This window comes from Poeciliopsis prolifica, unplaced genomic scaffold (assembly GCF_027474105.1).
Source record: "Poeciliopsis prolifica strain line A6 unplaced genomic scaffold, Auburn_PproV2 SCAFFOLD100, whole genome shotgun sequence".
Lineage (NCBI taxonomy): Eukaryota > Metazoa > Chordata > Actinopteri > Cyprinodontiformes > Poeciliidae > Poeciliopsis > Poeciliopsis prolifica.
Window position 1 is genome coordinate 497,782 of NW_026562475.1, and position 22,475 is coordinate 520,256.

The following is a 22,475-nucleotide window of genomic DNA, read 5'->3' on the forward strand; positions in this document are numbered from 1 at the left end:
GTGCTGCAGGTAGAGGATGGCATCCTCCACCAACATCTGACTGGTAGGCAAATTGCAGGAGATCCTGGGCATGTTCCACCTGAGGTCTGAGGAGGCCGAGGAAGAGCCGCTCCAACGTCTTCATCAGGTGTGAAGTGAGTGCCACGGGCCGAAAGTCATTCAGCTCCTGGGCTGTTCTTCTTGGGCACTGGGACGATGCAGGATGTCTTCCAGAGGGTGGGCACTTCCCTTAGCTGCAGGCTGAGGTTGAAGATCCGCTGTAGTGGCTCTCCCAGTTCAGCAGCGCAGGTCTTCAGCAGCCTTGGACACACCTGGTCCGGCCCTGCTGCTTTCCTGGGCTTGAGCTTCCTCAGCTGTTCTCTGACCTGGTCTGTGGTGATGTGGGGTGGGGGTTGTGCTGAGGTGTGTGGGGGGGTTGTCAGTGTTGTGTTGTCTGTGGGGAGGTGTGTGGTAAGGAGCAGAGGTGGCTGCAGTGAGAGAAGGGGTTGGGGGGGCACATACTGGTTGAACCTGTTGAAGAAGTTGTTCAGTTCGTTTGCCCTCTCCATTGTTCCCCCAAGGACTCTGGTCTTTGTGTTGAGGCCAGTGATGGTCCTCACACCTTCCCAGACCTCCCTCATGTTGTTCTCTCTCAGCTTCTGCTCCACCTTTCTCCTGTAGCTGTCTTTTGCTTCCCTCACACACTGCTTCACCTCCTGCTGTGCTGCCTTCATGGCCTCCCTGTCTCCTCTCCTGAAGGCAGCCTTCTTCTTGTTGAGGACAGTTTTGACTTCCCGCGTTACCCAAGGCTTGTTAGTAGGGTAACAGTGGACAGTCTTAACAGGGGATACCACAGATAGTCCGTCAGGCAGTGTGTCAACCCCTCTATGTCCTCGCCATGCGGGCTGAACAGTGCATCCTAGTCCGTGGTGTTGTAACAGTCTCTCAGAGCACTCTCCATCTCAGGGGACCACCTCCTGATGGAGCGAGCTGTTGTAGGCTGCTTTTGGACCAGTGGGATGTACAGTGGCTGTAGGTGAACGATGTTGAGTGTTTAAGATTATCTGTATAGAATGTAATGTCAACTTTAGCCATTTGGAAACATTTACATACTTTAAAGAGGAAAATACTTGAAGGGTGTGTAATCATTCCTTAAGTGATTACTGGCTCCAAAGTGTAGGGAGGACATTTTAACAAATTTGTGGTAGGGCTAATTTACAGTAGTACAATAGTTTTACAGCAATTTTGTTGAAAAACCAAATTTGAAAAAAGTCTCAAGTTAAGTCATCTATCAAATACAAAAAGCCTCTTTAAAAAAGAGTGTAAGGAAAACACAAAGTCACAAACACAAAAACCCCAAACACCTAATTAAGTGTATGAAGGAAAAGAAATACACACAAAACATAAAGTCCCTTTTCTTCTTGCAGATATTTTTGGAAATGAAACTGATAATCCATCTGCCACAATGGTGTTTTGCTTGCTTTTGTGAACATTTGTGACTGCAAACACCCACTATTTGTTTGCAGTCAGTTGACAATGATATTATGGCTGAGGGGTCCGCACAGACAGATGATGCATGAAACAAAAGGACAGCGAGAAAATCTTGACACGCAGATCCACAAAAAGGTCAAAAATTTAAAATTTCATAACTGGAGAAAATATTTAGAATCGTGTCACTGTGACTGAAGTCCAGAGCGCACCATGAAAGGTCTACAGCAGACATGAAAAAATAACATCAGACAACTTCCTGCTGGAGTCATGGTGACCTCTCCAGCCTGACCATTGTTGGCTCAGCCGTCAAGATCCGTCACTTTCATGTTTTCACAGAAAAAAACTTTAGTTCTGCTGTTATAGAATTCCCTTAAATATTGTATTTCTATTTGTACCTTGTTCTGTGTTGTCTGTTTTATTTTGTTCCAGTATGTTTCTTGTTTAGAAATAAAGTTCTTGAAAAAAAGAGAAAGGAGAGACATTGAAGTTACTGCTAAAAAAATCCCAAAGTAAAAGCATGAAAATAATCAGATTACTTGAAGAATTCTTAATAGTCGATGACATAACCGACACACATGGTAGAGTAAACTTTGACATCAACACAAATGTCAAAGTTTATTCAGCCCGAAGTTTACCAAACGGCCAAGAAAATTATCGCTTTCAAATTTATCCAGAAAAATTATTCATAACTGGAGAAAATATTTAGGAAGCTAAATGCACTAAACGTTCTCAAAGGTAGCAAATGTGCTAAACTAAAAATGACCTAAAAATTAACAGATCAGCAAAACTGTGCCCACCACTGCAGTTTTGTTTAGTTTTTGAAATGCTGTTTATGAAATGGATTCTTGAAAGAATAATCATTTATTGAGAACATTTGATGTTATCAAAAGTGAGAGGAAGTTACTTATGAATAATTACAAGCAGTTTAAAAGACGCCTCTAACTTGGTTGTAACCATTTATTTAATCATAAATAAGAACAGTTCTGATTTCTGATGGAAAATACAAACTTATGAAACATATGTGTGAGCTGCAATACTCAAGTTTGCTAAATGGGACAATTTACTTCACATCTCCACATTAATGGTTATATTGTTGGAAGAGGAATCCTTCCATAACACAGATCACAATTGGTGGCACTAAATCAAATAAGTATCAAACTTCACAGAATATCAAATGATACCAGAGGGGAGAGAGAAAAAAGATCTAGAGACCAAACTTTTCAACATGCTGCGGTCCCAGCGTGTTGAAAGCCATGGCTCCTACCTGTAAACGACTCCATGCTGGTGCAGGAACATCAGCGCAGACGTGACCTCAGCCGCGTAGAATCGGGAGCGCATCTCGTCAAACTTTCTAGACCGCTGGATTTGGAACATCAGGTCGCCTCCATTAACGTACTCCATCACGAAGAACAGACGGTCCTAGTCCCAGAGAATGGAAGACCCATGAAAGATGCTCAGAATTTATGATGTAGCTACAGTCATTTATAGTGAAGCAGAATGACAGGAACAATAATCTTTATTCCATTATTGTTTACTGAAGACATATTTATCGGGGATATATTGACTTCCAGATATTGTTCAGGTTTTCCTCCACACTGATTTCTTCTTGGAGCGTTTTAGTGACATGACTCACGCAGAGAGAGAGAGAGTGTGGTATTAGAAAGTTTAATTGAGAAATGTAAATCTGTGGCATTGGTAACTGCTGTCAGAGAGAATGAGCCATTGTGTATGAAGATTAGAGACATCTTCCAATTTGAATAAACGCCAAGGCTTCATTTTAATGAATTTTTTGTTGTTTCATGTCTTTAGTTCTGACCGGAATAAATAAAGATATCTGACGAACAACTCTATCAACAATTCCAGGTTCAGTTAAAATCTACAAAAACATCCTAATGGCAGCTGATGAAAGAACCATTCTCATCCTTCTAAGTCTGACTTTGGGCTTTGACATTTCCTCCCATTACTCCTTAAGGGCATGCTATTTATTAGCATGAATGGCACAAACTTCAGTTGATTTACACTCATTTCTCTGGCTATACACTGGGATCAGACACCACTGGTGTTCCTCAATGTTTTGTATTCAGCCGGATCGGATTTAGAAGGATGTGGGCTGGACCTGTTCTGGTTCTGGTACCTAATATGTTTGGTACTCATGTAAATGACAGTTCACTGATGGTAGACCAACACATCAGTAGGTGTGAATTAATGCATTTTTGGCCTATAAGATTTGGTAGATGTCTACATGTTGATCCCAAACATTTTTTACTGATTTATTTACTTGTGTTGTTTATATTTAAAAAATCTAACATTATCAAAACACCCCACCGTCATTCTACCCCTTTGTATGCATTAGAGAACATTTTGGTCCACCTCAAACTTTCTCCAAAGAAACTGTTGACTATTTTGAGTGTCAATCTGTACAACAACTTTTGCTGACAGAACATCTTTTACAAGTCACTCCTGTCCAGTCAAACTTCATTGCATCCCAAATTTACTTCAACATCTGGCAAACAATCTGCCTGAACAAAACTTCCTGCCCTTATATTTACCTAAAATGACTCATAATATCTATCTGCAATACCAAATCTTGAAATGAATAACAAGTTCAAGAACTCAGTTTAAGTGTTTATGGTGACTCTATTTTGTGTTTTAACTTTTCAACTACTCTTTCACTTTGTGCTTGCTGTGTAAAGTGACCCAGGCTATCTTGAAAGGTCCTATATATGTTATAACTATTAGGAAGTGGTTATGTTTTTTTCTGAATCAAAAGTAAAAGTTTGACACTAAGCTGCAATACCAAATCTTGAAATCAATAACAAGTTCAAGAACTCAGTTTAAGTGTTCCCTTCCCTTAATGTGATTTTTTTTCCAAAGCACCTTCTTTTGAGTCTTTTTGTGTCGTATACCTTCATAAAACACAGATTGCAGCACACCATGACCTCTGTACCTTCTTATTCCTCTGGTAGAGCAAAAACAACCACTTCCTGAAGCCCACCTCCCTTTCTTTATATAGGAAATAAAAGCGAGAGTGTGTGTGTTGCAGACATAGCTGTGATACAAACAGCAGCGTATATAAGAAGCAGAGAGGTCTATCAAGAGTCGTAGCAGGAGTAATCAGGATTTGCAATTTAAGTTAGAGAAACATAAACCGAATGTTTGTTCTTTCTTTCAAAATCTTTAGAAAGACACAGGAGGTGTGTGAACTAGGCTTTTATTTAAAAGATGATTCATCTATGTTTAGATGGTACATCTACAAGAGAAAATGTTGTCTTTACCTGAGGGTCAGGTTAGAAAAAATTTCTGGCCCAAGTCTCATAGAGCAAGAGTCTAACACAAGTCTTTGCAGGCGACCAAACACAACTATTTTTATCTGGCACACACTCTGTGACTACTTAACCCTAACCCTAACCCTAGATCAGTGTACAATATACACTGTAAAATTTTATGTCACACTAAAAAAATTCTTGTTGCAGAATAAAGGTCAGACAGAGATACCAGCCTGGCAGGAAGTAATTTTTGTGGTATAAACATAAAAAAAAAAAAAAATATTTTGCTCACAGCAGCACAAGGTATTTCAACGTTCAGGAAAAAATATTTTTAATAGAATTACTCAATATTTTGTACCTAAAACTATTCCTTTAAAATAACATACCTGAATAAGGGACAGATGACATGGCTACAAGCTCTCCACATTTTCCTTCACTTTATCTTTTTTTGAACAAACTAAATATAAAACTAAATATGTTCCACTGCAGCAGACAAAAAACAAAAGCATGTTTTCAAATTTAGAGAAGTTCTTGTAGGACTGAGGGATGTAATACAACAGTGGTAACAATTCATAATTTTGATGCGTCACGCTGACTTTAAATTATATTGTTGAAAACTTGCCAAAAAGAGCCACAAACAACATCTGTTCATAGATTGAATTTTTTTTCCATATATTAGAAATAATTTTCATGTGTAATAACATTTCCACTAGTGGTATAATGATACTGCTGAGGTAAATTCTTTTTTTTTTTATTACATTTACAGCACTTGGTGATTCCAATTTGTAGGCATCAGTAGCTGCATTTCATTACTGATGAGCACAAAACTTTGTTTGCAATTGTGATGTTTCCATTAAATAAGAAACAATTACAATCATATGTGTATGTTTGTGTTAAGTGGTTAAAAATCATACCACATCATTATCCTCCAAGCACTTCTTCATTGGTGTTAGTAACATCCAAGTAGTAGATCATGTGATTCAAGTGATGAGAATAAAAATGTTTCCATTGCAGTTTTGTGAAATACTCTCATTTCAACACGAGTGAAAAACAAACTTTTTAATCGAAAAACAGGATTTTTTTTTTTTTTTTTTTTACAAAATTGAAGCATTTCCACTGAGCAAATAACATTTTGTAATCCCCATTTGCACAATTTTAAGGTAAATGGTAAAAGGTAAAAGGTCTAAGTAATTTAAAGGCTTAAAATAAAGAGATGGTCTATCTTACCTAAACGCCGAATGACCAAACAACCAAATGGATAAAACAGTTCCTAAATTATTACTACAAATCAGATTTGCAGCCTAATTGTCATATGTCATTGTTATCTGGAACTAGCTTTGTTCCCTCCTTTTTATTGACACAGAATGACCCACAGTGATTATACACAAACAAAAGGATTTAAACGGCTGGTTGACACCTAATATAAAGTATTGTAGGAATAAGACAAAGAGCAGAAGCAGGCTCTTTAAGGTGGGGGAAGTCAGAATTGGGTGTTACATAACCAAGCAACGCTCCGCCCCTTTTTTCCCTCCACTTTAAACAGGATGCTCAAATAGTTTGTTTGAATGTCCTGACTGGTCCCACCCAATCAAACATGAATAAACATTTCCTGACTGTAATTACAAAAGTACAGATACAAGCTTCCCTACTGCTGACACCCACACAAGCACACGCACACGCACATTCCCCGTTCTATAGGCCCACAGCCAGATGATCCACAGACAATAACGTCTCGATGGTTATCTCGGTATTGTGTGTACATGTCTGTAGTGGTTGTGTGTGCCATGCCCTCAAAATGCCACCCTGCTGAAACATATGTCGCCAAGTCTGAACTCGCAGCCTTATATAACCAATAACGCACGCTGTCGCACAGAGACAAACACGCACACACAGAAACGTTAAGGAAAGACTGCTGCTGTCATATCTTTTGGCAGAGAAATAGTTTCATGATGCTGTCAACCCACATGGTATGTCTAGAGGTATTATGCTGGTGAATCTAACTTTAGTAACTGAGCAGTTTGAGAGGGCTGACACTTTTCATTCCAAAGTAGATAAATGTATTTATATAATGGAAAAAAACTGTGACTTTCTGAGTTATCACCCAAATTATTCTGATGATAAAATACTTTTTATCATCAGATAAAAAGTATTTTATCATATAACAGATGAGGATTTATAAAACAAAACTCAGAATGAACATAGCAAACCCTATCAGATTTACTATATATTTATATGACAAACATATTTCTTCTTTTTGGAAATATCAGTGAAGCAACTTTCTTAGAAGAATTATTAAATAAACTGCACTGCTTTTACTTTGTTGAATTACATTTTGAGGCACAGTCTCTAAAGTATTACTATTAGAAACAAACATTTTGGTTAAATAAAAATAGTTTGATATGTCTGATGAACTGTATTTAAACATTTGTACTATTATTTATTTACTATGCTGGTTTTCTTCCTTAGACATTGAGGTTTGTGTTTTTACAGTTGTTTTAAAATTAGACTTCAATTTGTTCCATTCAGCTAGATATATTTTGAAAATCATGAAATAACTCAGTTGTAAGTGGCAATGACATTTAAAACTGATGTTATAAATGGTCAGTAGCTGATGTTGGGGGGTGTCTTGAAACTTCTTAAAAATGATTTGGTGACTAACTGCTGTTACCTTAGTCAGATTCTGCTATTTTCTATTTTTATTTCAAAAATGTTGAAGAGTTTTTTATTTTTTTATTTTAGTGTCTGTTTGAAGACTCCATGTTGTTGGTTGCTATGACACTAAAGGGTTTGGAAATTTTGGTGGTCTGTTGGAAGACTGACACATGACACACATGTAAAAGTATACAAAATACACAAAGACGTCTAGTTAGCAATACTACACATGATAATGCTAACGGAAGTTGTCAAAACAGTTTAAACACATTCACGTTGCTGTTGTTTATAAATGATTATTATCTATTCCTGCCTTGTTGAATTACAAACCATTTTAGTGCTGAATAAAGTGACTTTTGATATATTTTATTTTACTCAACATTAGCTCTAAAAAAAGTCTCCCACTGTAACACTAACTCAGATTTAGCAGCTGGAATTGGGAGAAATCTGATACAAGAATGAATAGTCATTCAAAAACTTACGTCATTATCAATCTGGAAAATACAAATACAATGGAGGATGTTGGCAATAGTTGCAAGATTACAAATTATTTAGATATTATATAGTTTCACATCAGCTTATGCAACACCAGGGCTAATAACAATGTTCCTTTAAACATCTTTCAAATGAGAAAATATCAACATAAGCAATATTCAATCAATCAATCAATCAATCAATCAATCAATCAATCAATCAATCAATCAGAAAATATCAACATAAGCGATATTCAATCAATCAATCAATCAATCAATCAATCAATCAGAAAATATCAACATAAGCGATATTCAATCAATCAATCACTTTACTTTGGTAAGTTGTTCACATCAAACACAAAAAACAACAAAGAAAAAAAACAATAAACAAAGCCAGTTTATCAAAAAAGGAATAGACTGAAGCAAAACATATTTTTGCCTACTCTGTTTTTTTCATACCCTACAACCTACCAGGATATCTTCACAGTACATATATGCATCTACATAACAACATAAGACTTTATCATTTTACATTTTAAAGCTCTTTTAAAGTTCACCAAGAAAGGATATAACTTAAATTCATTCATTGCTGTTTGTCCTCGTTGTCTGTTCCTGTTTTGCACCAGTTGAGGTTCAACATTATCAGTTGTAAAATTTTGTAAAAATATCATTAGAAGAAGCTCACCAAACAAGACTGGAGAACAGAAGAGATTTTGTAGGAAAGTAGGTAAAGTGAAGATGATTTTCAATATATTGGAAAACTATTAAAGGGTGAAAAAAAAGATTAAATGAAAGAAAAATATTGAAGATGCTCTTGTAAACCATATCATATTAGCATCACTATATTAACTGATGTGTTCAAGTACTTTTCTACAACAGCTGTCTTTTTAAACTGTCATTTATTATTTTAATCGAATCTGAAGACAATCATCAAACGGAAGTTATGGAAAGTTCTCTCAAAGTACAATGGGTTTTTTGAGAAGCTAATGCAATTAAATTGAGGTTAGATAACAGTTACGTTGCAGTTCTGAAATTATGAAAGTTTTCCAAAGCACAACCAAATATGTGTAATATTTCCAAAAAAGAAAACTATAGACTGTTTTTGTTCTGGTATATATGAACACGGTGTATAAAGTTACAATAAATATATTCATCATAATTACTCAAAATGGTGGAGAAAAAAAACAACATGAGGTTTTGAACTTTTGTCCATGTACCAAGAAGAAGAAGAAAAAAAAGGAAAGTGAATTGCTGCCCTATTTTCCTTGGAACATTACAAGCCATTACTGTTTGGCTGCTGGCCATTACCACACAGAGGCCACAGCAAAGATGCACTGAGTGATTTCATTCAGTGCAACTCAAAGCCTTCAACAGTCTGTTTATGGTTTAGATCACATTATGGCACGAATAAATCTGTGATTTAAAACAACTTTGAGCAAAAACAATAAATGCATAAAAATGAACTCCTAATTGTCTTTTTTTAGTGCATGATAACTCTGAAAGGCTACTCTACACCTAAAGAAAAATAATAACATTTTATATGAAACAAATATATTTAGACTCCCTGGACATGTCAGTCTCTTTTCATTCTTAGAAGTGTTTGGGAGTCAGCCCCTGCTGGCCATCAGAGGAACTGCATGCCCCACACTCAATACATGCAAACTATTATTCTGTTCTCACATGTCCAATTGGTGCCATGGTGGAGAGAAAAAGTATTTAGCCAATCATATTTCGTCTTTTTTTGTTTGACTCCCTCTAATGTAATAAAATATAAACATTAGACAAAGATAACCTGATGAAAAGAAAACAGTTTTCAAATAATAAATGCATCAATTTCTCATCCAGTGAATCACAAAACAGAAAGCCAGAACATCTGAAGGTCTGACGGCTTCTGTAAAAGTTTGCTAGTCAAACCTGACACGCAAGAGGAAGCCCTGAGGTGAAATCCACTGCTGACAGAAGACATCCTGATGAAAAATAATAATAAAATCTTAGAAACTGACCAGACAAACGCAGGCGGTTTATGAAATGTGAGTGTCCCATTCCACCTAGCAAAGAGCATGCAGCCATAGCAAAGCTGTGTTCTGGGCTTAACACAACCAGAAACGGATCATATAATTTTGCCTATTGGAATTAGGAAAATAAATTTGCTTACACAACTTTGGCAAAACTCACATTTTTCCATCACAGGATTCACTCGAGAATGAGGTGAGTTTTTCAGGCATATCAAAATTAGTGACCTTGCAAAACTACAGAGGAATGGTTTGTTCACATCACACAAGTCATATGAAGAACAACTGGCTGTTACTACTGATGGAGACAAAGAAGACGACAAGAAGTGATGGGCGTGGCAGAATTTTAATGACTTATCCTGTGAACAAACCTATTCGTTCGATTAATTGTCTTTCTTATTTAATGGAATCACCACAATCTATTAATTATGTGTTTTACAATTATCTGAGTATCAATGTTTTGCACTCATTTGTAATGAAGCCTAGGTGCAAATTTAAACTGGAAGACTGCGTAGCCCCACCTGCATTAGCCAACCGGTGCATCCTCCTCATCACCGTCATCCAATCAATGCCGGCCCAAGACACGTCATGTCCAATCACCATCCAAGTCCCAGCTGGTAAGGACCACCATCCATAGCGTCTTCTGCTTTCCAGCAGAGCTCAACCCACCAAGACCCTTTCACCTCCACTCGCCCAGCCATTCAGCCGCATTCTTCACCAACCTCCACCACCATTGCTAGGTCCCTGGGGGATGACGTTCCTATCATCATCCGGAATGCTCATCCGAGCTTATCGCAAACATTTTTTGCGATAAACAATGTCCTCAGCCAGGGCCCAAGCGCAAAAGACTTTTATTTTGTATATCAATAAACTCTTATAATTGTCTTCCCCTCTCTCGGTCTGAGTCTCTCCAGATTGAACTGGAAATGCACCAAATTAAGAGAGACGAAAAAACAGACAACTAAATCTGTATGGTAGGAATCACTTTTCACAGCAATGTTACAAGTTCCTCTTCGTGTCTGTGAAAGCGAGCTTTGTACTCATCATATCTTTTGCCGTATTTAAATCCCAGAGATTCACTAAGATATACGTCTTTCTCTGACCTCTCAGAGGAGGTCAATAAAGCGGCGATTTTTGCAGGCTACTAAAACAAGAAAACAAAAATTGAAAAGAAAGAAAATGGTGACTTCTTATTAAAAAACATTTGCAGCACAGTTTTTGTGTTCTTCAGGCTCCTGAGACATAAATGATCCAAATCCAAATCTTCCTACACTGTATTGCTTAAGAACAGTCATTACTGGAGGTGTACCAGTGAACCAAAACCACAATTTTAAAGAAACAGTTTGGTATATTTTCAGTTCACTTTGATTTTAATCTTAGCTGAGAGGATAATTATGGCCTAACCTTTCCAGAGGCATTGAGAAAACTTAGTGCTTTACCTTCAACACAAAATCATTCAAAAATCTTGTAATAAGAACTAATAAAACTAATCAAATTTATTTCTTTGAAAGCAGGTGAAGCAGAATAAGAGAGATATTCCCAGACAGGCAAAGTCTCTCTAGCAAAGGCAGAACACTAATAAATGCTGCTTTTGTGCCAAACTGTGTCTCAACACTCCTAATCCTGCCACAGATCTGTGACTTACTCCATCGGAATGCAACTGGTACAAGATAAAGGCAACGCAACTGGAACACAGCTTCTTACTGGGCAGCATAGCCTCATCTGAGACCATTCAAATATAGAATCAATACAAAAATGTCTTTAAAAAATTACAGAAATAGGTAATAAGAATAAAGGTTATTTGATAATCTGGTAACCAGCCCACCTCACAGCACAAAGGTACAAATGTTCTCTGATCTGCTAACTCTGTGCTGGTTTAGTAAGCGAACATCTAAGTAAAGGTGTGAGGACCATGCTATGTCAATAAAACACCTGGCAAGGATGACATTACCAAAAAATTTCTGTATGTGCCAACGGAAGCCCCAGAGCAGCAAACAAATTTTTAGGAAAATAAAAAGAAAGAAAAAAACATTATTAAGTTGGGTAATACGTAACATCATGTTTAACACTTTTTTTCACAGAAGATTTAAAGTACAAAGTGCATTGTTCATTGGATCAAAGCCTGATTTCTACTGGATATTCATTAGCTTGATGCTGCATAGAGAAAGAACATTATCATCTTGAATATTCTGTCCTTCATCCAATGTGTGTGACTTTTTATTTTTTTTTACATCACTTAGCAACAGAGAAGCGTTGTAGCATTCATTCAGACACGTGCATTAGTGAAACAGGATGAATGGATGAAATCTTTTACTGGTTTCTATTTGGTCTTTAATGACGAATAGCAGACTGGCCATCATTGTAGTTGTTTCTTACAACCTTAGCATAATTTACAATTGATTAAACTGGTTAAAATCACACAAATATTCAGCTATTTTCAGTTTCTGTAAGTCATCTTGGTAAAAAAAAAAAAAGATCTTTCCTCCTATTTCATGGAGTGATAAGAAAAAATCTTAATTTCACTCCTTATGTTTTATTCAAGAGATTATGCACGACACTCCCAGATTCAGTAAAACAATTTAAACAGACTGCTAATATATTAAATACAATAGTGAGTTGTTTAATTAACTCTTGTTACAAGTAATCATCTATAAAACAACATTGTTAGAGGCATGATAAAATATACAAATTTGTTATATCTAATTTTAGTTTGTCTATCCTCCTTTATATTTGGTTTACTTGTGATATGCTCTTTGCATATAAAATAAAACAAATGCTAGCTAAATCATTTTCTGTTTAGCTAGCATTATCTGCAGTGCTCGTGCTAGCAAAACAGGAAATGAGAGCTGTTTTATTCTTTGCTGCTGTGTGAAACAAATTGCTGTGAAAAAAATACTTTTTAGCTCTGCATCAGACTGATGCAGAGATGTATTTCTAAAAAAAATGCATCTTGAAAACTTTTAAATGTCTGACTTTGTGTATTTTTGGGAAGTTGTGAACATCTGACGTAAACTTTTGTATTGTCCTGATGCTTATGCATACACAAGGCCAAGAAGATGCCTGATATTTATCCAGTCACATTTCACACATTAACTGTACAGCTTTAAACTTTAACATTCAGGGCTCAAATAACTTTTGTTAAAGTCACTGGTTTCAATGACTGTGCATCATGACTGGTTATAAATAAGAGCTGCTGATATGGTTCAAACTCAACATCAATGACTCAATCAGCTTTGTTTTGTTTTGGTTGGATTTTGTTCCGCCTCAGTCCTCTGTATGAACCTCCTCCTGTCCCTGTCTGTCTTTATCTGTTCATCTCTCTGCATCGCTCCATCAGTCTGTCCCTGTCCTGTCACAAGCTGCCCAGAACAAAGCCTCCCTAATGCACCTGGTTGGTTTCTGCTCGCCTCTGCTTCCTCTGATGTTCACCAATTACACTTTGTTAAAAAGAAACACCCTCTCTTCACTGTGCTGCATGTGTTCCTGGACAATTCTGCTCCGTTTTCGATCAGCTTATTGTCCCGCTTTCTCATCACAACAAGGAGGGAAGAAAAAAAATCAGAACCAGCTGTCCCTTCTTCGTCCTCATTTTCCTTTTGTTGCTTTTTCTGTCGCTTTCTTCCCTGACATCGGTGTGAGCCTCGAAAAAAGAGGCAAAACGTTACAGTTGCATAATGTTATTTACATTTCTCTGTGGTAATTAGGCCGATAGGGGAAAGGCGCGATCCCACAGTCGATTAAGAGGAATGAAGGAGAAGATAGTAGGTAGGACAAAGGTCACAGAAAGTACAAACACTTTTAAATGAGTGACATCACAGGGATTATCATGATTTCTTCTGAAGAGGGGGTTGTTTTACATTAAAATATATTAAGAAATCAATTTAAACACATATGTGAATGTTTGTTTTAACAAATTGTAATTCGAGTTCAAATAGTCTTATCTGGCAATAGGAAATAATTTGTATAAAGGTTTTTAGTGTTTTCTTCAAAATGACTTGAAGAGATGAGATGAACATAGCGGGCCTTCCAGCTATTCAGCATCATGAATGTGTGAGGAACATGCAGGAGCAGGGAGTTCTGCACCAAGGTTCTCCAGGAGATGCAACAGGATGGAAAGATTAGGAGAGGGAAAACAGGTGGCTACATGGGTGAACAGGTAAATATCAGAGAAAATATTCAAATTTAAATTGAATTCTGTAGATTCAGAGTGCTTAAAGCAATAGTGTCCAAAGTTGTTGTCACATGGGCCAAAAGCAGTTCAGAATTTATAAAATAAATAAAAACAAAGAAACACTGCAAACTGTACCTCAATTTTTCATCTTTGTCTGGATTTTTTTTTTTTTTTTAAGAACAGTATATGGCTAACTGTTGCTTTATTGTGCCACATTTATTCACTGGGATGTTTTTGGTCCCAAAAAAAGCAGAAACCTGGACGAATACTTTGTGTTGAGAGAAGTCTGGGCCTGCCTTCTAAAGCTGCTACCCCCGCGACCCGACCCCGGACAAGCAGAAGAAAATGGATGGATAGATTTTGACTGTATGTTTTTTAAACCACTTAGCATCAGAAAAATGTCCCCCCAAAATAGATTTCAAATGTGGATCTATATCCACTGCCTGAAGTCGCAAACCAAGTTTAGATTGTTCTTGAACCTGTCTGCGCCGAAATGGCCCCAGGACCAAACTTTGAACACACTTGGCTGCAAGTGCAGCTTACTGCAGTAAGCTGAGAAACGCTGTAATGAATCAGCACTTTTTTACTGTAAAGTCAAGGATGTTTTAAACTGAATTGGATTGAAATGAAATTCAAATATGATGATATATTTAAAGGTACAATGTGCTATAGCAGAGGCGCATTCACATCAATGGCCGAAAGCCTTCATTGGTCTCTTCTCTATTCATGGAGCACAGGGAACATGGAGGACATGGAGGAAAACAAAGTGCAGAAAAATTTTTAAAAAATCTTCCAAATTCCCCGTTTCCAGAAGAAGACAACCTGACAAGAACAGGTTAATTATTACCTGCTACCTCTGCTGGTGCTGAGGTGGAAACATGGCTGGGACTACAGGACCCAGCCATGGGTCTCCGGATCTGAGAGGAAGAAATCTGAATTTAGTTTGACAAGTAACACAACAAGTGATCCAGCTACAAACTAAGGTCACTGAGGGAGGTAACAAGGAAACGCAGAGCATGTGTGTCAATCAGAGACAGAAACCAGGTGTACCTCAGAGGCAGGAAAAAAAAAACAAAAAACTAACTGGACACAGAACCAGAAACAAGCAGAAAACAGCAAGTCAACCCCTAACCCCAAGTAGCAAATATAATAAAATCAAGCCAGAGCAAGATGTGGCCGCCATGCTTTACTTGACCCCTCCTCCTTCTCCATGTCAAAGGTTGCTTGTTTTTGTTTTTAGAAAAAAATAACTTAAAAATAAATAAATAAATATTTTATTTTATTTTATTCAGATTGCAAGCATTTCTGTTCTCTGAGCGTTTCACTGGCGGAGCAAATTTATTCCTAAAAGATAAGTTTATATTTTATGCAATTAGACCAGAGTGAGAGGACCAATCACACAGCTGGCGCTGCACACCACTGCAAGTTGTCACTGCTTGATCTCAGTGCAGATCGCGTGCCTCTTTTCACTTCAATTGGAATTGAAATAATTGTATGGAATTATTTTTCTTTGGCGAACTCCAAATCAAGGTAAGAGTTTAAACCCCTCCGCATTAGCTCTGATTGCGCAGATCATTGTGAACGACAAGAATAACTTGTAGTGGCGCTTTCAGAGGTGCGAGCTGAGAATGATTTATCTTTGTGAACAATTATGCGGGTTGTTTATGTCTCAACATGCTCCCCAGCTTGTTGAGATGCTTATAAACATTTTATGTATGTGTTCGTGGTTGGCAGGTTCAGCCTGGTGAGGAGCTTTCATGTCTTCCTCGTAGTCAGGCACCTCACTGATTTTATATCATTATTCTTTTTAGTATTATTTTCCGGCTACATGACACACCAAATCATGTCAGTCAGAGTTAATGCGTGCGGCTGCGTGGAGATCAGGAAAACTTGTCCCATAAACTCGAGCAACCAAAACAGTTACTGTAAGCTTATTAAAAACTCAACAGACACAAAAAGGAAGAGCTACTAAAGTCACATTAGAAGCAACAATTGCATTTCCATTTGTTGCGCATCCCTGCTCAGTGCAGCAGATTTAATTCTCATGCAGGGCCGGTCCACAGCTGTATGGGGCCTGTTGCAGAACTTAACTTAGGGGCCCCTCTTGCTGCTTAAATCATCAAAACCTCTAACAGCTTCTGTGTTAAGTAAGTTTACTAATTTGCATTAATGAACAAACAGAGCTCCAACTCATAAATAAACTCACAGAATCAGATTGTAGCTATGGTAACAAAACAATTTAGCAATATTGTTCTTTGAACTTTTACAAAGTAAACTTGCCAGCTCCTTAAAATCTTACATTTAAATATTAAACAATTTAAAATACTTTAATCTATGCATGCTGAAACTATTAAATAAAATTAGCATTGCTCATCTCAATAAACAAATGTTCCATTTATATATCTGTGGTTTGTGTTAAGATATCAGCATTTATGGGCTCCTGAAGCTCTGGGGAGCCTTATGAAGCTGCTAAAGTGCAGCTTCTAATCCAGAACAGAAGGGCAAATAATTGATATTCATTTTAATTGTATTTTTTGATATGTTACTTTTAAGACAAGTTGTGGGTTTAAATACTTGTTTTTCTGTATAAAGTGTTAAGTTGACAATTAACATGTAATTACACAGTAATATTTTTTAAATTTCCTGTCCACTTAACATCCTTTACTACGAAAACACGGTGGCGTGCCTGTGTGTCCCAACTACTGGGCTTAGCAAGTTTTCTGGGGGAAATCCTGCTCAGGTTAGTTGTTATTTTTGGCAATATTTTTATCTATGGTACCCAAAACATTTAGGTAAGGGTACGTATGACCACGTCAACATAAACACCAGTAGCAGGTGACGAAATTATGTTTTTTGTTTGTGTCTTTTACAAATCTGATTACATTACAACAAACCAACACAAAATTTGGAGGGATAATTAAAAAGTTTCATGCTTTTATTCATTTATTTATTAATTTTTGGAATAAGGCTGTAGCTTAAAAGTGATGCACTCTTTATTTTTATGACTTTATGTATTATCCGTTATGCAAAAAACAATGGTAAAGGTTTTTTGAAAAGTGTCAGTATCACATATTATTCTCCACATCACCATCAGTTTCTAAAAGCACAAAAAAAGGTGTATATCGATATTTGGAAGACAACAATGTTGTCTTCCAACAATGTTGCTTCTGAAATGCGACTTTATATTTTCTAGCTGTCATGGCAACTCAAAGCAAAAGCAAGAAAGCCGCATTTTGCTCATGCGAATATGACGACATGCAAAGAGCCAATAGAGGATCGGAGCGACAGTAAATATACAGTAGATGCACATGTGTTGTCCTGTGTTGTACCAACACAGGACCCAGGACGTTCTGCATGTGTTCTAAAAAAATGGCAGCGGCATGGGAAGCGAGCGTAGTGAGCCAGCTGAAATGTGACTTGAGAGAGGCTTTATGCAACATATGGAATATGCATCAGGTTACTGATAAGGATCAAAGCCGTTATATAAGTGCCACGGTTCCTTTGTTTCATTCAACAACACACCACTGACAGACCATTGTGTGTGTGTAGGTTGTGTGTGTGTGTGTGTGTGCACTCATTTGAGCGGGACTCTGGTTGTCAGGAATGAGAAGAAAAGAAGAAATGCATAAGAAATGGAAAGAGAGAATGTGCAGCAGCATTTGATAACAATGTCCCCTCTCTCCTTCTCATCTGTCCACCCTGCATGTGTTTGTGTTTGCTGCATGGCATAATAACAGGAATAAACAAAGTGAAAAGGAGACGCCAATATGAGACTTCCTAGAACATCCAGAGAAAATAAACAATGTTTGTAGAATAACTCCTGTCCGAGTCCAACCCCGGAAAACATAGCTTTTTTTTTTTTTGCCTTTTGTGGAAATTCCCTTCAGACTGGAGAAACTAAAGTTGGTAACATAAAAAGAAAAGATGGCCACAGCTGACTCTTCAATTATGTAGAGGAAATCAACAAATCGGCAGCTTTTCAGGTGGACTAGTAGCAGCGGCATGGGAGGGCAAGGGGAAGCGAGCGTAGTGAGCCAGCTGAAATGCGACTTGAGAGAGGCTTTATGCAACATATGGAATATGCATCAGGTTACTGATAAGGATTAATAATAGGTTTCCTTTAGTTGGACTGAAGACACAAATGGTTGGCAGCTTGTAAAGGCATCACCTTTTAATCGCAATACTTTTAATTGCGATTAAGTGTTTAATCGCAATAATCACTGACACAGTGAACGCTTAGTGATCATTAATGTGTCAATCGTAAATTCTGCCCAATTTACAATTTTTGTGTTTTTTTTCTTGCTCTGAGCAGTTATCGAGAATGCCCTCGCTACAGTCCACTTTCTGGTTTCGAAGCGGTCTCTGCTCTGCTTGGCGTTAATGCATTCAACCTGGTACTACTGTGATAATAATAAAAGTGATGATAAATATTACATTTTCTAGGTAACTTTATGATTCTGTGTCTCAGCTATTATTGTCATAGAAACACTGCTTTTCAATAGCATTCCCATTTGTAGTCTGTTTCTTTAGGACACCAGTCACATGAAGAAGTGTGACTTATCACTGAGCTACAGATGTTAACTGTATTCTGAAATGTGTTGATATTTATTGAGGCTTTTATTAAACAAACACTGGAAAAAATAGTTAGACTATCAATCCCAACAATATGGACAGTTTGGTGGGTTAAACATCAATAGGACTTTATTGTGAAAATAATTCAAAATCCTTATCATAATAAGAATTTAGGCCTACTTCAAACCGAGCAGAGATCACTTCCGCTGAACCGAAGTCTTTAGGTGTCCAAAGTTCACATTTTGATCACACCTCCCCAAACAAACCAGACTTTCTAGGCAAGCAGTTTTATTTGGATTAAAGCAGGTTAAAACATGGCCAGTGTGAATGCATACATTATATTCAGTTTATTTAATTTGGTCCCAGAAACTCACTGACTTTTAATACACACCTGTAACAAGTATCCCTGTGAAGTACTGCTGAGCTACCTACAGTGTTTCTGCCTCTCGCTCAAAGGCAGCTGGAGATAGATAGGCTGGATATATTTCATCTGGTTATCTATGGCAGCTGTTTACGTAGAGCAAAACACAAAACAAAATGGCTTCAGAGGTTTGGACGAGTATTCAATGACACTCTCACAGAGTATGTAAACTTATTAGCACAACTCTAAGTATGGAAAGTGCAACAACACAGCTGACATTACCTGTGTGGTTTATATATTTCAGCTTTTACAACACAATGGTTGAAAAAAGAATAAAAATTGTTATTAGTAGATGTTCAAATACCAAAAAAGATTGGATTAGATCATCTCTGTTCACAACAACTTAGTTGCTGCCGGTTCATCATAGAAATAAACCCTGAATATTTTTCTTGAGGGCCTGAGAATTTTGTTGATAATTATTTATCGGTCTAAGAGAATAATTTATTTTTATATATTAATATTAATAATCAATCTTTATTTTTCTATATAAAACTCCTCTGTAAGTAAATCCATGTAATTGTCTGATACCAATTATATATTTGTCTCATTATTTTTACTAAACTTAATTTTATTTATATTTTGTCATTTATCTACCTGTGATGTTGTTTTACTGTGAAGCACTTTGGTCAACTGAGGTGTTTGTAATTGTGATATATAAATAAACTTTGACAGACTTTGTCCTTCTTTTTGAGAGAGCTGTCCACAAATATCTCCAGATTTCACATTGCCCAGTCTTCCATTGCCCTCCGGTGGCATGACACTGTCCCTGCATGCGAGTACCCCTTACTTTAGTCTGGAAGCAGCAGAAGAGCTGGGTCAGGTACGGGTGCTTCCTGGCTAGTGCCAGGATCCTCTTCTCCGTCATGGTGCAGTCCACGTCGTCGTCCTGCAAGATCACATCCTTCTTCAGCACTTTGATGGCAAACACCTCGTCGGTGCCCTTCAGCTCGGCCAGCATCACCTGATTGCACCACAGACAGTAAGAGGGGAACGCCCGCTCCAAACCTCTCCACTCTTCCCAATCTTTCCCACCAACCTTTCCGAAGCTTCCTTTCCCCAGCACCTTTATGAACAGGAAGTCGTGCAGGTTCATCCTTTTTATCTCAGAAGTACTGTGACCTTTGACCTCGCCATTCTCCTGGTTTCTCTCTTTCTTTACCCCATTTCCATCGACGCCCCCTGCACCTCTTTCTCCCACTGTCACTACTGATGATGGCAAGGACAGAGGGTGTGCTTTGTGCTCCTCTCCACGGTGGTCAAAGGACAGAACTTTCCGGATGTTCTCCAGCTCCTTCACATCTGTGCAGAGCCAAATGAAAAGAGGTATGGTTGCCCAGAAGTGCAAACCACATCAACAAATCACTAAACATAACTGCAAATTGAAAAACACAACAACACTAACTAAGCAGAATTGCAAATTAAGAAAAAACAAGAATTTTACCAAAGCGGAATCGTCCAGTGGGAAACCCAAAACATTGTTGACTGGACGATTCCACTTTTGGCATTAGAACCGGGAGTTAATCTGGTGTTTGTTGAAAACATGAATGCTATCGATGATGCAAACATAGCTACTTCTATCCAAGAATATTCTGAAACGAGACATACTACAAAGGTCAGCTTCGGTCTTTTTCACAGATTGGGCAACAGACGGCACTGTGACCATCTTTCTGCCTATCTAAGCAAAGAATAATTTCTGGGTGAAATATCAAAAGTGGTGTTGTCTAATCAACCATGTGTCAGGTTACCCAATGAGATTGACCTCTTCCATTTTGTTACTGTTGTGCTTTTTTAATTTATAGCTTAGTTTAGTTAATGTTGTTGTGTTTTTGTAATTGTGTTTAGTGATTTGTTTGCACTTCAGGGCCACCATCAAGTGCAAACATTCAATATTTCAGTGTATACGTTCGCTGTGAGATGAAAACATGAATGCTATCGATGATGCAAACATAGCTACTACCTTGGTCACATGGAGAGGCGGGGGCGGACCTCGAGTGGTCCTCCTCTGTCTGATGTGGCTCTGATGGCAGCTGCTGAGGATCCTGAGCCTGAGGAAGCTGTTTAAACACACACCCATACACTGTGCTTTATTGAGTGTTTACATGTGTTAATTTAAATGATTATCAACTCCAGTAAATGAAAACACACACATTTAGTTTCTTAAAGTACAGACACTAAGTAGTCTCAACCTTTTTCCGTCTCTGGGCGCTGTTGGAAATTTTATCTGGTGTCAATCCAAGATCTGAGAGGACGGTTGCAATTCTTCTGGCGTCCACTCCACATGTCGGAGCGACGTTGCTCTCGCATCGCCTGTGTACGTTCACTTTACATACTGCAGCACACACAGAGGAAAGGTCACACACTTGATAAGGTGGGAAGAAGTGCTGTGGGAAGCTCCAGATTTACCTTTACACTGGAGTCCCTGTCGCAGCAGGCCCCATAGCAGGGAGCCGCAGTGGTCACAGAAGGTCAGAACTTTAAAGTTGTGGATGCTAAACTTGTGCGGGACGTTAACACTGAACCTCTGAGACCCAACTTGCTGTGAGAAAACAAGCATGCTCTGTTATATACATCTGGAAATATCTTAATTTTTAAGGAATGCTTTCCATATTTCTACAATAAACTGACATCAAATGAAAAACCAGAACTCTAAGTATGACATAGAAACAGAGCTTTGAGTTCCATTAAGTTTTTGTAGGAAACATTATGTCTTACTTCTCCGACTGTGTCGTCCTGCTTCTTCATTCCTGCACACTTGGTAATGATGAGCTCATGGCAGCGCTTATGGACCACACAGGTACAAACTTTAGCAGCAACACACAGAACCAGAACCAAGTTTTTAGTTTCTAAATTCTTCTAATCTGGAGGAATTTATTATAATTAATTGTTTTATGACAAAAGTACCATACATCACAAGCTGATGAAGTACAAAAGTCAAAGTCCAAAGAAAAACTAAAAAGCACCTCTAAAGTTTAAAAACTTTTCAAACCTTCTTGAAGATTAAATAGTCTGGATCTTTACATAAAGTATAAAAAAATTAACTTTTACATTATAGTGTTAGTTAATTTCTTGTTAAGACACCAATGATGTTCACTTTATTTATGAATGGAGTAAGTTACAAATTGACCTTTCTGCATGTCACTGGTGGTAGCTTTAATGTCATTATGAGGGAAAAAGACATTACCTTGACACTGGTAACCTTGTTTTCCTAAAACGCCCCTGCAGAAAGACAGACGCGTTAGAAAAAGCAAAATGACAAAGAATGATGAATATCTCATCAAGACATGCTGAAAAGAGCTTCTGACAAAAACAAAAGGTACCATAAGTCAATTACGGTTCATAAATTAAGCTTTAAATGTCAGAACGCAGGGCTGTGCATAATGGTAGAACTGTTGCCTTGCAGCAAGAAGGTCCGGGTCTTTCTGCATGGAGTTGCGTATT

At 37.7% G+C, this 22,475-nt stretch overlaps 1 protein-coding gene across 3 annotated transcripts in view; it reads right to left on the reverse strand.

Moving 5' to 3' along the window:
- LOC129353970 (protein kinase C epsilon type-like) overlaps nt 1-22,475 on the reverse strand; it is a 104,596-nt gene that overhangs the window by 17,898 nt on the left and 64,223 nt on the right. For all 3 annotated transcript variants that reach the window (XM_055023421.1, XM_055023420.1, XM_055023423.1), the window contains exons 4-11: nt 22,219-22,253; nt 21,750-21,838; nt 21,441-21,573; nt 21,224-21,366; nt 20,995-21,091; nt 20,074-20,336; nt 19,825-19,998; nt 2,735-2,889 (exon numbers count right to left, since the gene is read on the reverse strand). In XM_055023421.1, the coding sequence (XP_054879396.1) occupies nt 2,735-2,889; nt 19,825-19,998; nt 20,074-20,336; nt 20,995-21,091; nt 21,224-21,366; nt 21,441-21,573; nt 21,750-21,838; nt 22,219-22,253 (1,089 nt within the window). The remainder of the gene's footprint in view (nt 1-2,734; nt 2,890-19,824; nt 19,999-20,073; nt 20,337-20,994; nt 21,092-21,223; nt 21,367-21,440; nt 21,574-21,749; nt 21,839-22,218; nt 22,254-22,475) is intronic.